Raw genomic sequence first — 17,545 nt, forward strand, 5'->3', positions numbered from 1 at the left:
AGTGGCTTCGTCGCTAAAAATTAAGTGATCAACAATGCCATCCCTATCCTCATTCAGTTGTTGCAACTGCGAACAAAACTCAAAACGCTTGTCTTTGTTATCGTCATTGAGCTTCTGCACTAGTTCCAATTTGAATGGTTTCATAGACAGCTTCTATTGCAGGACTTTCCACAGTGTCATTGGAGCCATTTTGAGTTCACAGGATGCACGACACACCTATTTCTTTGGACTGCTTATAAGTGTGTCTCGTACGTGCTCCACTTTCACTTCTCTCACACTGGGACGTCTGCTTCTCTTTGCCGGGCATGTCCACTTCTCTTTGCCGGGCACAAGCAACCTGTCATAACGAATTTGTTTTGCCAGTGGTAAACAGCCATCCTTGTTGATGGCTTCTTACTGCACTTTGTGCTAAACATCTGTTGAACAGCTGTAGCACACTTGTTTTTGTCAAACTTCAACACACAAAAAGCTCGCTCCACACCTGAACTCACCATGTTTGCGACTAGCGCTGACTATCGGCAAATTGCCAAACTATGCTGTGGCAGTATACGTGAAAAAAAAACTTTCAGGGTCTCTCTTGAAAATGACGTATGTATGATATCAGTACAGTGTTTGGTTCTTGTGCAATAAATAATTGAAAGTGTTCCCGTCCTTTATGTACACCCTGTATATTACAGAGTGGTTACGTGGTGTAGTGGATAGGGTGATGCCTCCACTTTCAGAAGGTTGTGGGTTTGAAACTGATCAAGTTCTTTAATTTTTTTATTTTTAAATCTTTATTGAAATGACTTTTATCATTTTTATTCAGTTAATGGTTTAAATGTATTTTTTTTTATTGCTATGCTTTTGTCACTTCATTTTAATCATTGTATAAACTTCTTCATTTGTATTCTTCCTTTTCCACTCAGAATTTTTATGAGTGTGAATTTAATTATATTTATCTATTATGATATTTAATTATTTGAAACTGCCTGTGTATCAGTTGATAAACAAAAGATGAAAAGATTTTTTGTTTATATTGGCCTTGCATTGAAATAAAAAATGTATTTTTTGTTACAAGATGTGCATTTTTTAAATGGTAATCATACAAACGTTTAAAACAGTGTAAATTCATATTGCCCTATGAGCAGAATAACGCAGATGAAGATTAAAATGAAAGGAGGAGTATGGAAAATGAAATTAGAGAATATGGGAAATAGAAATAATAAATGCGATAACATGGACAAAAAATATGATGGTAAAACAGAAGAAGTTAAATTGAAGTTAATGCATAAAATTAATTAAAATCACATGAACAAAGATTTCAAGTGGAAAAAAGGTGATACGAAGAAAAATGAGAGCAAATGAAGAATTTGATATGATGATTAAAAGGATGTGATGAAGGAATAGAAATTAAAAATTATATTTAAACATGTTGATTGAGTAAAAATAATGTTGAAATAATTTTAATAAAAATTCAAAAAAGGAAAGGATTTAAAGTACTTGATGAAATTCAATCCCATGACTTTCTGCATGAGAAGTCTGTATCCTATCCATTACACCATGCAACACATTTAGAATGTATAATTTTTTTTACCCTATTGAGCATCACAGAAAATTCCGAATTTATTTTTTGTCGAATACTTGCAATCGATGACCCACCAGAATGAATGCCTGCAGGGTGTGATACATTTGATCTTAATCTACATTATAGTATAGATGGTTTCAAAAAGTCAGTCCTACTGCTCTTTGTAAGTATTGTTCCAAATCTATAATTGGGATGCCCATAGTTCGTAAAGATATGTTTCAGCTGTTAATGTTCCAAAGAGGATTTTTCTGCAGGTCTTCACCTCGAGGTGCCGGGAAAGCAGTGCAATCGCAATCGCATCCGAACAACCGTAGTAGTCAGCAGCAGCAGCAACAGCAACAGCAACAACAACAACAGCAACAGCAGCAGCAACAGGTGCAGGTGAAGATGGAGCCAGCAGAAACAGTGCACCAGCAGGTGCAGATGATAAAGCTGGAGCCGGGTGAGGCGTGGACCACCAAGCAGGACGGCTCGGCCACGATAGTGCTGGACCGGCACAGCTCGTCATTGCTGCAGCAGCAACAGCAGCAGAAGCAGCTGCAGAGGCAGGAGCAGCAGAAGCAACAGCAGCGACCAGAGCATAAGCAGCAGAAGCAGCCGTACCAGCCGCGCCTCGTACACGTCCGAAAGGCCTACAACATCGCCACCCTGCAGGACCTTGACGGCATCGACATGATGAACCTGCCTGTCGACCTGGAAGATTCTTCTGACATAAAGTGAGTACCTGGAATAAATATTTCACTCTGCAGCAGAATATGCACTAATTTGAAACTTACTGGCAGAATAAGGGTGTGGGCCGGACTGGGCCTCAAACTGGGATCTTCGGCAAACTGAGCTAAAGAGCACAACTTATGTATGCACTCCCTTCCCCCTGCTCTTACACCCACACCACAGCCTAACAGTTTTATAGATGTCTTTTTTTCTAGGTGGTCAGGGCAGAAGTAAACACTTGAAGTTTGCCAATAACATTTTAATTCTATCAGAGACAGCAAAGGAGTTGGAAGGTCGATTGAAGTGAATTAATATTGTCTTGCAGATAGGCACTGAAACTTGTGTGTTAAAAAGTAGAGACAAGGTGAGAGTACAAAAGACAAGATGAGAGTACAAACTTTTGAAATGTGGTGCTAGAGAAGAATCCTGAAAATTGGATGTGTTATACAGATAACTAATGGAAATATATTGAATTGAGTCAAGGAGAAAATACCTTCAGATACGTTTACTAAATGAAGGGATCAGTTGATAAGACACTTCTTGACACATCAAGGAATTGTCAGTTAAATGCAAATGCGTGTGCGTGTAGGAGGGGGGGGGGGGGGGGGTTGTAGAGGTAGACCAACATTTGACTGCAGTGAGCGGTTTCAAATGGATGTTGGTTCCACAGATACACAGAGATGAAGTGGCTTGCATATGAAATTCATTTTCGGACTAGAAATTTGTACCTGTATTCTAGAGTAATGCTTTGTATGTCATTCCTTCCAATTGTCACAACTGCCCATAGTGGTTATACCTCATCAGAATTCTCACAAATCAATGAAAAAACCTGAAACCTTGGATTTTCCTCTAATTTTGTTCATTTTCAGTTATTTACATGTCACCCCTGTTCCATCATTGACAACGCTAGGGCAGTCACACCCTAACTATGTATTGTTGAGATATTCAGTCACATTAGCATTAGGTTTAATGGAAATAGGCATCTTAGAGTTGATGAACTAATTATTAAAAATAAATAATATACTGAAACATCATGCTTTATGCTCAAGTTTTATTATTGTGCAACATTTTAACCAAAAGCTAGTTTTTCATGCATCTCAATGTTTATAAAGTAATATCTTGTGCACTACATGTTGGACAATGAAATAATTTTGCAAGTACAGTCAGGGTATTTGTGGATACTGTCTGCAAACTATGTTGCATATAGAATTGGTAGCAAAGAAGTAATAAATTAAAACATTATCTCTGTAATGACAGCTTTGTGGAAACGATAGATTGTTGCTCACCATGCGGAGGAGGCGTTGCATTGTAGTCAGGCACGAGGAAAAGACTGCTACACCTTCAGCTTTCAGTCTTAAGCCATTCTTCTAAAGGAGAAAACACACGCCCAGATTCACACAAGCACAACTTACTGTCTGGCCACTGAGGCTCTGAAATGTCGGCCTCAGTGGTCATATGTTTGGGAGTTGTGCTCATGTGAATGTGCGTGTGTTTTCTACTTTAGAAGAAGGCCTTGTGGCCGAAAGCTCAAATGTGTTGCAGTCTTCTTGTTGCATTTTTCTGCAATTCCATGTCTCTTCTGTATGGTGAGTAGCAATCTATCCTCTCCATAATATTGTCATTATTCCATCCTAGATTTTCCACAGTTAGAAAAGATCACGTCCAATGCTGACATTTTACTACAAAAATGTGAATATGTGGTGAACGATAAACTTTGTTTCTTTCATCACTTTGTGGAGGGTGTCAGTGAGAAAAAGTTTAGTAAAGGTTTGAAGTTACGTGTAAACTTTGTTAGAAGTCACTAAGTGCTTTTATTCTCAAATAACCGACAAATAAAGTCGGCATATTTTGCGAGCCTTCAGTTATGCTGCCTCCAGAGAAGCACGCAGCCCTAACTGTAATACTTGTTTTAATGTGTTCAAGCTTTCGCATAAGATTACACCTATTAATGCGTAGATTTTGACAGAATTTTAAATTTATGGGAAATATTGAAAATAAATGTTTGTTGGCCCCAGACGCCATTTGATAGCAATAATTGGGACCGTGTCCCTTGATAGTCACTTAGAGTAGTATAGAATGTTAGTTACGTACATGATTTTAATATCAGTGATCCCAGATATTATTGATATCATTTAGTAAAATTATTGGAATATTTTTGGGTTAGTTAATTATCAGTCATTCTGTAAAAGAAATCAGCCTTTTGTTTGCTGTTACATGTATGTGTCCTACATACTTTGGTAAATTCCTTCTTTACTCATCATTTCAATTCAGCTTTTGGCTGTGGTGCACTGTGTATTTTTCTTGAAATCTATTATTTTATGAAGTTGCAGCTATACAGTATAAAAATTCATTGGTAAGCATTCAGACATCAGGGTCAGTCATATAAGATGTAACAACACATTCATCTTGTGAGTGGTTCGAGGTATTGAAGTAACCTGTTAAACAGATGATAGCGCCCAGAGGGAAGCATAATTTTACTCTGTAGTTAACATTGTTCACTTTGATATCCAACAAGATAAAGAATCAAGTACATTATTATTATTATTTCTTTCATTTCTGAGACGTTATGTCTGGTTAAAAATGGAAAGTGATGCGGACCTTGATCAAGTGTGACTTCCTTTTAACTGTGCGGTATATGTTACATTGCATTTAGGAACTTTCCGGTAATTGAACATGTATCAATAATTACAGATTTCTGTAGTTGTATATATATGTTTGGATGTAGCTGTATTGTGTTGATGTACTGGTGGATATTGTGTGGTATGACTCCTGTAGTTGATAGTATAATTGGTACAATGTCAACTTTATCCTGATGCCACATGTCCTTGACTTCCTCAGCCAGTTGGATGTATTTTTCAATTTTTTCTCCTGTTTTCTTCTGTATATTTATTGTATTGGGTATGGATATTTCGATTAGTTGTGTTAATTTCTTCTTTTTATTGGTGAGTATGATGTCAGGTTTGTTATGTGGTGTTGTTTTATCTGTTATAATGGTTCTGTTCCAGTATAATTTGTATTCATCATTCTCCAGTACATTTTGTGGTGCATACTTGTATATGGGAACGAGTTGTTTTATTAGTTTATGTTGTATGGCAAGTTGTTGATGTATTATTTTCGCTACATTGTCGTGTCTTCTGGGGTATTCTGTATTAGCTAGTATTGTACATCCGCTTGTGATGTGATCTACTGTTTCTATTTGTTGTTTGCAAAGTCTGCATTTATCTGTTGTGGTATTGGGATCTTTAATAATATGCTTGCTGTAATATCTGGTGTTTATTGTTTGATCCTGTATTGCAATCATGAATCCTTCCGTCTCACTGTATATATTGCCTTTTCTTAGCCATGTGTTGGATGCGTCTTGATCAATGTGTGGCTGTGTTAGATGATACAGGTGCTTGCCATGTAGTGTTATTATTATTATTATTATTATTATTATTATTATTGATATTCGCTGTTGTGATGTAAGCAGTGCCAGACAGGGTTTTATGCCAAGATCAATTGGTATGCACAGTGAGAAGATGGACTGAGGCTATGAAGATAAAAAAGTATTTTCTCTTGTCCTCCTCTACACCATAGTGATGCAGGGTCAGCTATAATTTTTGTGCATGGAGCTGTATGCTAACATTTATAGTATCAGAATTAGCTGAGGAAAATCGGTCAAAAGGTCGGACAAGAGCTCCATGTGGTGGTGTTTACGTTGCTGTAGCAGACTCCGGCTGTCTTTCCCCTCTATTTTATCATTTATGTTGACATTAACAAGCATCAAATCACAGCACTCCTCCTATTGTGAGTTTTTTTTTTTTTTTTCATAGTAGTAGGGTCTCTTAGTTTTGTGCTTGTGGCTGTGTGTTACTTCTTACCGGTTTTAACAAGTTCTGTATAATTTTGATTTTGAGAAATCTTTTTGTGTTACCAGGCCGGCTCCTGAGCTGATGCAGGAGACGCACACCTGCTTCTTCTCGTTGATCCGAGATGTGATTTGCTCGACGGTGCAACACCGGATGGCAATGCCGACCCTCCAGGATAGGTTGCGGGCCTGGCAGGAGAACCCCATCTCGCCCCTCAACGACTGGTACCACCTGGCACCTGACTCGTGGGTCAGCTTGCTGCCCTCTGCCATCGGTTTCCTCTGTGGTGACTACCCTGGTGAGTGCGTGTGTGTGTGTGTGTGTGTGTGTGTGTGTGTGTGTGTGTGTGTGTGTGTGAAGCTGTGCCAGAATAGATTTTGTCATCTTTTTGTTCAGGTATATAACAGTTTTTCATCTACAATAATATAAGGGTGGTTCAGAAAGTGAGGTCCAGTTATGACACACCTATGTGATACTAGTCCTTTAAACATAAATGATTTTCCATGCCTTTATACTAATTAACGTGAATAATGCATTTTATAATAATGTTTACAATAAATGTGTCATATATAATTACAGAAGTTACTGTTCTTTCATTGTCATAAGTTGTTCAGGAGATGGTGTTATTCTTCACGCATAATAGTATTAAACTTTCAGATCCATTATTTTAATAGACAGAATTACAGTTTTGTTCTCCAACTTACAATTTATTCCCATATTTCTACCCAAAAATTTGTTCACAAAACATCTTGACTTACAAATAATTGTTCATAGAGAAGTTGCCAGAAGAAAAAATATTGAAATTTCTTAGATGCATGAATGTTTTAAAGCAACTGAAAATAAATGGCATATATGTTTCGTGTTTCACATCCAAGAGGCAGCTGAACTAATCTGAAATGAACTTAAACTGTGGTTAAAACAATAGACATTATTGTCATACATTTCAGAGTTGTGAACAAAGTGAATAACCAGTGATGCCACATTTGGTCTTAAATAGATTCTCTTTTGAGACTCAAGAGTTCTCAAAAATAGCTGTTTTCAATTACAGACAGTTTTCTATACAGAACAAATTTGCGATGCAAAAAAAAAAAAAAAATAAATAAAAAATAAAAATAAATAAATAAATAAAAATCAAATTACGAGGATGTGTTGAAAAGTAATGCTTCTGAATTTTTGTGTGAAAACTCTTAAAACTTTTTAAATAAAACAAATGTTATTAGTATCCTATATCTTTATTCTTCATGTCTACACATTTATTTCTCAATGTGGTCACCTCGGTGATGAACTCATTTCTCCCAGCAAGAGCCAGTTTGTTGACACGATGACTTCTTTGACGGAGCCACAGCCTTGCGTATGCATGCACCTGTTCAAAGCCCTCGGAGGTGTTAAAGTTTTGGAAACAGATGAAAATCAGATGAAACCAAGCGGGACGGCGTGGAGGATGATCGATGACAAGTGAACCCGCATAATGGATTGGTGCAGGTGTCACAGCACTCGTCTGTGGTCTGGCATTGTCCTGCTGAAGGAGAAGGTGCTGTAAGTGTTGACAAACTCTTCGAATTCTAAACTCGATTACAGTATTCTGTTTCTTGGGCACTGACACAGTTATGTTACGCACCACTATGTTACATGCTACAGTTCTATCTGCAGAGGGCTGCAGATATGTAGACAAGAGTACAGATGTAGAACCTTAATAACATATGTTTTATTTAAAATCAAAGGCATTACTTTTCAGCGTGCCACCGTACATTTCAATTTATGATGAAAATTTTGAGGTTTAAAGGTGTATTAATGTCAGTATTCTTAAGAAATTATTTCCAATAAATTTTTTAATGTTATTTCCGCTAGCTAAGTCGTGCTCTGTGTGCTGGGGAATGTGTGAGTGGTGGTGACAGGCTGTGGGGCTCAGGGCAAACACTATTAACATTTAGAAAGAACTTTATTGGTCTTGCTTCAGGACGTAGTGAGTCAGACATGCCTCTCCTCACTGACACCGGCTGGGACTGATGAGCGGGCTGCAACTCCCGCCTGATGCTGCTGGGCCAACACCTCTCACTGCTGAGGCCAGCAGCCTCTGTAGACACAACCGCTCTTTGTCCCAATTTCGTATCTGTACATAATAATTTATTGTGCATGCTAAACCACTGTTGCTTGCCATACTTCTTATACTCTTCACAAGCACTCTGTGCTGCTTCCCATTCCCCAAGGTCCTGACCTATTGCCTGCATTGCAGCTATTTTTCTGATTAGCCCATCTGCATTTCCATGTTTCTTTCCTTGTTTTTGCATTATTTCATACTCAAGTTTGCTGAGTATCAATGCCCACCTTGTCAGTCTGCTGGACTGTTCCTTGAAACTCAGTAATTGCTTCAAAGCAGTGTGGTTTGTCACTACCTTGAACTTTCTCCTGTACAGGTAACACTGAAAGTACTTCACTCGGCATATCAAACTAAGCATTTCTCTTTCTGTTGAAGACTTAAGTGTTCTCTGCTGTTATCAACTGTCTTGGTGTATAGGCAACAGGATGTTCTTGTCTGTTGACCTACTGAGGCAAAACACACCCCAGAGTGTGATTTGACACATCACATGACAAAATGAACTTCTGAAAGTCTGGACGTACCAACACCAGACTCAATATGAACATCTCTTCAACTCAACATATGCTTCCTGGTATTCTGCTGACCATACAAATTTAATCTCCTTCTTCAGCAACTGTTTCAGTGGCTTGGCAGTGTCCACAAACTCCTTCACAAATTTCCTGTAACAATTTGCGGGACCGAGAAAAGATTATAATTCCTTGGTTGTTCGTGGTACCAGAAACTCTTGGACTGGTCCTTACACCATCCCTATTAATGATATGACCCAAATAGTTAATCTCTTCCACCACAAAGTGACATTTTTCTGTGCTGAGTGTCAAAAGGGCACCTCGTAATCTTTTGAACACACAAATGTTTTCTATGCTCTTGCATATCCCTTGAAAAGATAATTACATTGAAACCTTGCTTTTACACTTTTCAGGGGACTTTAAAAAAATGGGCTAAAATGTGGGGAAAAAGTAAAATGTGGGCAATAACATTTTAAGCTGTAAAGGGTACGTATAGAATACCCACTTGCCTTTTCGCATTTTATGTATGATATTTGTACAAATAGGCACCAAAATACTTCTCAACTTACTTGTTTATTATCTAATAAAGGTGTATTATTCGTGTTTATTATCTAACAAAGGTTTATTATCTGATATAAACTGCTGATGTAATTGTAACTGATAACTGCCTGGAAAGCAAAAACGTTTGACTCGATTTTGTACGTCAAATCGATGTTTTTGGAAAGCGTGCAGCTGTCATTCATTATTTAAATAATGAAACACTGCACCAGTCCTGTATTTTTACATGCTTAGCATGTCACATTTCGAGAATTTTTTCTCGTTGTCAAGTGTAGAGATATACATAAGTATTTTGTGTGGTGCCTGCATATGTGTTGTTCTGCATCACTTTCATTGTAGTCATCTTTTTGAGGTTATCAAGGATTGTGCCTCCTCATTTAAGTAGAAAACCACACGCACGCAAACCATCATGCACCTAGGAATTCGGGTGGTGGGACAGTGTGCTGTGGCAAGGGTCAGTGTACGATGTGATGCTCCGGCCAGTAGCATCATTCTACAATGTCTATCTGTTGCATTCAATGCAGGATGCGTGTTGAATGTTTAGTGTTGATTTTCATGCTAGTTGAGGTATGGTGAGGATATTTATTCACTGCAGTGTTCATTATGGGTGGTATAAGGACTGGAATACATGTGAGACTTTTTCGCTCTGAGACAGCTTGGTACTCTCGGGTAATACATGCAGAATTGTTGACACTAAGGGCAAATTATAATTACTGCCTGATATTTCCTAATGAGTACTCTCTGTAAGTGATATCTGACAAATGAAGCTTTCCAGACATACATTTATTTAAACATTTTTAGTTGTATTGACTAGAGCCTTGCATCACGTCACATTTACCTGCCCGAGCTCGGCCCGGCCGAGTGTGCCGTCCTGTTGCCCATACTGCAGGTAGTAAAGCTCAAATATACTGGCAATGGAATGTGCGAGCTGCAATGCACCGTGGAGGCCCACAGCTTGTCGGATACCCAGCTGGCCCCAGATGTCAACAAGGCTCGGTGCAACCGAGAAGCAGGCAGTGCTGGGAATGACAAGCCACACATATGCGGAATTGCTTTCTGAATTGCCTGCACTCCTTTGAGAATCGTGAAGTTTGATAGGTTAGGAACAGGGCGTTCTTGATCCTTTTCGTTTTGCATCCTTAATGGTGTGACGCCTGGGAGATGCGCAACTTGACGAACTGCTAAGCCACACGGGCACCCGGGTGACCTCGGGTTCCAGTGGGGCACCGCTCAGTCTGGCAGTGCCTGGTGCGACTCAATGGGCTTACCGGGCAGTGTTAGTAGGGGCTCACCTGGCAGTCAATGCTACGGTCCCAGGTGGGCTGCACAGGCTCGGTGCATGCCTCTGTTGTTGATTTAAGAAACTACTCATAAATTCCTGAAAGTCTCTTCTTTATGACGTGCTATAATAATATAATCAATAAATACCATGTTATATAAAATTATAGCTACACCTGTATTACTTGAAGTCAAATTGCAATTTTCCAAGTTCCGGTACAATTACTTTCAAACATAGCTTCACTTGAAACTTCCTGGCAGATTAAAACTGTGTGCCGGACCGAGACTCGAACTCGGGACCTTTGCCTTTTGCAGGCAAGTGCTCTACCAACTGAGCTACCCAAGCACGACTCACGCCCCGTCCTCACAGCTTTACTTCTGCCAGTACCTCGTCTCCTACCTTCCAAACTTTACAGAAGCTCTCCTGCGAACCTTGCAGAACTAGCACTCCTGATCCTTTCTTTCAGGAGTGAGTCGTGAGACGTGCTTGGGTAGCTCAGTTGGTAGAGCGCTTGTCCGCGAAAGGCAAAGGTCCCGAGTACGAGTCTCGGTCCGGCACAGAGTTTTAATCTGCCAGAAAGTTTCATATTGGCGCACACTCTGCTGCAGAGTGAAAATCTCATTGTGGATAGCTTCACTTATTTCTCTGTGTTAATTAATCTATGCTAATTTGCCTGATTACTTGAAATGTGGATATTCTGGTGAATGTTGCACAAGTGATACATATTAGCCACTATATTAAAAAAATAATCTGGAAACAAATGCACGAAGGTGCTGCTAGCTGCTGCAGGGCTGCGTTAACAAGGCCACAATACGTATATATGTTAGTTGTGGTTTTCAGCTTGAAGACTGTGTTGATACAGTGTTCTGCTGTAGTCTATTCCATGTAATCTTCTTCATCTCTATCGAACTACTGCATCATATATATAATTTTGCTTCCCATTGCCAAACTAATGATTCCTTGATCCCTCATAATACATCCTTGTCAACCAACAGACAAGTTGTGCCATAAATTACTTTTTCTCTTCAGTTTGATTCAGTAGTTGTTGTTGTTGTTGTCTTCAGTCCTGAGACTGGTTTGATGCAGCTCTCCATGCTACTCTATCCTGCCCAAGCTTCTTCATCTCCCAGTACCTACTGCAGCCTACATCCTTCTGAATCTGCTTAGTGCATTCATCTCTTGGTCTCTCTCTACGATTTTTACCCTCCATGCTGCCCTCGAACACTAAATTTGTGATCCCTTGATGCCTCAGAACATGTCCTACCAACCGGTCCCTTCTTTTGTCAAGTTGTGCCACAAACTCCTCTTCTCCCCAATTCTATTCAATACCTCCTCATTAGTTATGTGATCTACCCATCTAATCTTGAGCATTCTTCCGTAACACCACATTTCGAAAGCTTCTATTCTCTTCTGTCCAAACTATTTATTGTCCATGTTTCACTTCCATACATGGCTACACTCCATACAAATACTTTCAGAAACGACTTCCTGACACTTAAATCAATACTCGATGTTAACAAATTTCTCTTCTTCAGAAACGCTTTACATGCCATTGCCAGTCTATATTTTATATGCTCTCTACTTCGACCATCATCAGTTATTTTGCTCCCCAAATAGCAAAACTCCTTTACTACTTTAAGTGTCTCATTTCCAAATGTACTTCCCTCGGCATCACCCGACTTAATTCGGCTACATTCCATTAACCTCGTTTTGCTTTTGTTGATGTTCATCTTATATCCTCCTTTCAAGACACTGTCCATTCCATTCAACTGCTCTTCCAAGTCCTTTGCTGTCTCTGACAGAATTACAATGTCATCAGCGAACCTCAAAGTTTTTATTTCTTCTCCATGGACTTTAATACCTACTCCGAATTTTTCTTTTGTTTCCTTTACTGCTTGCTCAATATACAGATTGAATAACAGCGGGGAGAGGCTACAACCCTGTCTCACTCCCTTCCCAACCGCTGCTTCCCTTTCATGCCCCTCGACTCTTATAACTGCCATCTGGTTTCTGTACAAATTGTAAATAGCCTTTCGTTCCCTGTATTTTACCCCTGCCACCTTCAGAATTTGAAAGAGAGTATTCCAGTCAACATTGTCAAAAGCTTTCTCTAAGTCTACAAATGCTAGAAATGTAGGTTTGCCTTTCCTTAATCTATTTTGTAAGATAAGTCGTAGGGTCAGTATTGCCTCACGTGTTCCAACATTTCTACGGAATCCAAACTGATCTTCGTCGAAGTCGGCTTCTACCAGTTTTTCCATTAGTCTGTAAAGAATTCGCGTTAGTATTTTGCAGCTGTGACTTATTAAACTGATAGTTTGGTAATTTTCACATCTGTCAACACCTGCTTTCTTTGGGATTGGAATTATTATATTCTTCTTGAAGTCTGAGGGTATTTCACCTGTCTCATACTTCTTGCTCACCAGATGGTAGAGTTTTGTCAGGACTGGCTCTCCCAAGGCCGTCAGTAGTTCTAATGGAATGTTGTCTACTCCCGGGGCCTTGTTTCGACTCAGGTCTTTCAGTGCTCTGTCAAACTCTTCACGCAGTATCGTATCTCCCATTTCATCTTCATCTACATCCTCTTCCATTTCCATAATATTGTCCTCAAGTACATTGCCCTTGTATAGACCCTCTATATACTCCTTCCACCTTTCTGCTTTCCCTTCTTTGCTTAGAACTGGGTTTTCATCTGAGCTCTTGATATTCATACTAGTGGCTCTCTTTTTTCCAAAGGTCTCTTTAATTTTCCTGTAGGCAGTATCTATCTTACCCCTAGTGAGATAAGCCTCTACATCCTTACATTTGTCCTCTAGCCATCCCTGCTTAGCCATTTTGCACTTCCTGTTGATCTCATTTTTGAGACATTTGTATTCCTTTTTGCCTGCTTCATTTTTTATATTTTCTCCTTTCATCAATTAAATTCAATATTTCTTCTGTTACCCAAGGATTTCTACTAGCCCTTGTCTTTTTACCTACTTGATCCTCTGCTGCCTTCACTACTTCATCCCTCAGAGCTACCCATTCTTCTTCTACTGTATTTCTTTCCCCCATTCCTGCCAATTGTTCCCATATGCTCTCTCTGAAACTCTGTACAACCTGTGGTTCCTTCAGTTTATCCAGGTTCCATCTCCTTAAATTCCCACCTTTTTGCAGTTTCTTCAGTTTTAATATACAGTTCATAACCAATAGATTGTGTTCAGAGTCCACATCTGCCCCTGGAAACATCTTACAAAATCTCTATCTTACCATTATATAATCTATCTGATACCTTCTAGTATCTCCAGGATTCTTCCATGTATACAACCTTCTTTTATGATTCTTGAACCAAGTGTTATCTATGATTAAGTTATGCTCTGTGTAAAATTCTACCAGAGGGCTTCCTCTTTCATTTCTCTCCCCCAATCCATATTCACCCACTATGTTTCCTTCTCCCCCTTTTCCTACTCTCGAATTCCAGTCACCCATGACTATTAAATTTTCGTCTCGCTTCATTACCTGGCTTTTATCTCATCATACATTTCATCAATTTCTTCATCATCTGCAGAGCTAGTTGGCATATAAACTTGTACCACTGTAGTAGGCATGGGCTTTGTGTCTATCTTGGCCACGATAATGCGTTCACTATGCTGTTTGTAGTAGCTTACCCGCACTCCTATTTTTTTTATTCATTATTAAACCTACTCCTGCATTACCCCTATTTGATTTTGTATTTATAACCCTGTATTCACCTGACAAAAAGTCTTGTTCCTCCTGCCACCGAACTTCACTAATTCCCACTATATTTAACTTTAACCTATCCATTTCCCTTTTTAAATTTTCTAACCTACCTGCCCAATTAAGGAATCTGACATTCCACGCTCCGATCCGTAGAACGCCAGTTTTCTTTCTCCTGATAACGACGTCCTCCTGAGTAGTCCCATCCTGGAGATCCAAATGGGGGACTATTTTACCTCTGGAATATTTTACCCAAGAGGACACCATCATCATTTAACCATACAGTAAAGCTGCATGCCCTCGGGAAATATTATGGCTGTAGTTTCCCCTCACTTTCAGCTGTTCGCAGTACCAGCACAGCAAGGCCATTTTGGTTAGTGTTGCAAGGCCAGATCAGTCAATCATCCAGACTGTTGCCCCTGCAACTACTGAAAAGGCTGCTGCCCCTCTTCAGGAACCACACGTGTGTCTGGCCTCTCAACAGATACCCCTCCGTTGTGGTCACCTACGGTACGGCCATCTGTATCACTGAGGCACGCAGGCCTCCCCACCAATGGCAAGGTGCATGGTTCATGGGGGTGGTTGATTCAGTACCTCTTCATTAGTTATAGGATCTACATATGTAATATTCAGCATTCTTCTTTAGCACTACATTTTGAAAGCATCCATTGTCTTCTTGACAGAACTCTTTATTGTACTTATTTCACTTACATACACACTTCACAATCACACAGTACTTCCCAACACTTAAATTTATAATTGATGTCAACAATTTTTTATTTTTTTAATTTTTATTTTTATTTTGAGGAGTGCTTTTCTTGCTATTACCAGCCTACATTTTATATCTTCTCTAATTCTGTCTTCTCAACTATTACTTCCCTTTCAAGACCTTGAAGTTTTACGATTACTATCCGGTTTCTATACAAGCTGTAAATAATTTTGTGTGCCTGTGTTTTATTGCTGATACCTGTGGATCTTCTAAGAGTGTACTTCAGTCAAGATTCTCAAAAGCTTTCTATAAATCTACAAATGCCATAAATGAAGGTCTTCGACTAAGATAGTTTTCAGTATTGCATCGCGTGATCACACATTCCACAGGATTCTAACATTGTGCTCAGTTTAGATTGTATAGACCCCCCTCCACCAGCCCCCATACACATATTGGGTCCACCTTCCAGCCTTCTCTTCTCTGCTTAGTTCTCGCTTGCCATCTGAGCTGTTGATATTCTTACAATTGCTTTTCTTTGTTCCAAAGCTTTTTATTAATTTATTTGTCCTACGTGCAGCATCTACCTTTTCCAACTGCAATTGCAAAGGCTTTATTGATTTATGATTTTGCACTTTCTGACAGTATAATTTTTTAGACATTGGTGCTTCCTATTTCCTACTCGGCTTACTTCTTTTTCAAATTTTCTCCTGTTGTCAATTGAAGTCATTACATCATGCAAAGCACACTGGGCTCACATTCGGGAGGACGATGGTTCAATCCTGCGTCCAGCCATCCTGATTTAGGTTTTCCGTGATTTCCCTAAATTGCTCCAGGCAAATGCCGGGATGGTTCCTTTGAAAGGGCATGGCCGACTTCCTTCCCCGTCCTTCCCTAATCCGATGAATGACGACCTCGCTGTCTGGTCTCCTCCCCCCAAACAACCCAACCCAACATCATGCAAAAATTTCTACTGTACCTTTTTCTCCTTTATATCTTCTGCTGCTCTCATTTCCGGTTCACTCAAAGATACCCATTTGTCTTGTAGTGTATTCTTTTCTTTATTTCAATCAGTCATTGCCTAATTATCCCTTTTAAGATTATCGACAACCTATGGGTCTTAACTTATTCAGGTTTCATCTCTTAATTCGCTCCATGTAGCTGTCTCTTTTGTTGTAATATTCAATAAATTATTGTCGATCTGCATCTGCACCTGGAAACGCCTTAGAATTTAAAATCTGGTACACATCCTTCCTTCATGATTTTTGAACAGAGTTTAGTGATGATCAAATTATTCTCTGTGTGAAATTGTACCAGGCGGCTCCACCTAGCCCATATTCTCCTATTTCATCTTTCTATCCCTGCTACCAAATTCCAGTCTTTCATCACATTTAAAATGTTTGTCTTCTTTAACAATCTGATTATATTTCTTTATTTTATCATTCATCCTTCCAAACTGTTCATAATCCATGTTGTTGGTAGACTTGTAAACTTGTACCACTATGATGGATGGGTGTTGGCTTTATGTCTATCATTGCTATGATAATGTCAGTGGCAGTTTAGAGATGGACTGACAAATATTCACAGAGTGTTTGAAATATGTGTACTGCAATTGCATATTCTAAGTCACCATTATGAGCTATGTTGATGAATGAACCTGTCTCCATGGTGCACATTGAAATGCTTTTCAGTGGGTCCCGACCCATATCTCAGTGGCTGCCTGTCATTGGCTACCGCTAGCATCTGCTGCTTCCAGGTGGGAATGGCAATTGTGTGTGCCATCACGCCACTGCGGCAGTGGTGTTTGACCTTTATAGGTGGACTACGCTTTTCTAAAATACTCCTAGTAAACTGAAGCCAGTCATACCTCTTCTCTACTAGTGTTGTTACATGCTCATTCCATTTCATATCACTTTGCAACATTATGCCTAGATATTTAATTGACATACTGTGTCAAGCAGCGCACTACTAATGCTGTATTCGAACATTAAGGGATTGTTTTTCCTACTCAGCTGCATGAACTTACATTTTTCTACATTTAGAGCTAGCTGCCATTCATCACACCAACTAGAAATTTTGTCGAACTCGCCGTGTATCCTTCTACAGTTACTTCGTGATGATACCTTCCAGTAAACCTGTGCATCATCAGCAAACAGTTGCAGATTGCTGCTCACTCAGTCCATCAGATCATTTACATTCATACAGAACAAAAAGTAGGTGGACTGGTAAGGTAAGGAATGAGGTGGTTTCCTGCAGAATCATTGAGGAAATGTATATATGGAAAACACTGACAAGAAGAAGGGAAGGGGTGGCAGGACATCAGTTAAGATGCCATGGAATAACTTCCATAGTGCTGGAGGAAGCTGTAGGGCATAAAAACTATGGAGAAAAACATTGGTTGGAATGCATCCAGCATATAATTGAGGATGTAGGTTTTAAGTGCTACTCCAAGCTGAAAAGGTTGTCATAAGAGAGGAATTTGTGGTGGGCCGCATCAAACCAGTCAGAAGACTAATGACTCAAAAAGATTGGGGGGGGCGGGGGGGGGGGGGGGG

The 17,545-nt window shown here is 39.5% G+C and overlaps 1 protein-coding gene across 1 annotated transcript in view; it reads left to right on the forward strand.

The window, feature by feature from the left end:
• Positions 1-17,545, forward strand: part of LOC126425298 (nuclear factor related to kappa-B-binding protein) — a 195,619-nt gene that overhangs the window by 38,313 nt on the left and 139,761 nt on the right. The window contains exons 8-9 of the mRNA XM_050088276.1: positions 1,822-2,283; positions 6,195-6,424. Of these exons, the coding sequence (XP_049944233.1) occupies positions 1,822-2,283; positions 6,195-6,424 (692 nt within the window). The remainder of the gene's footprint in view (positions 1-1,821; positions 2,284-6,194; positions 6,425-17,545) is intronic.

This window comes from Schistocerca serialis, chromosome 10 (assembly GCF_023864345.2).
Source record: "Schistocerca serialis cubense isolate TAMUIC-IGC-003099 chromosome 10, iqSchSeri2.2, whole genome shotgun sequence".
Lineage (NCBI taxonomy): Eukaryota > Metazoa > Arthropoda > Insecta > Orthoptera > Acrididae > Schistocerca > Schistocerca serialis.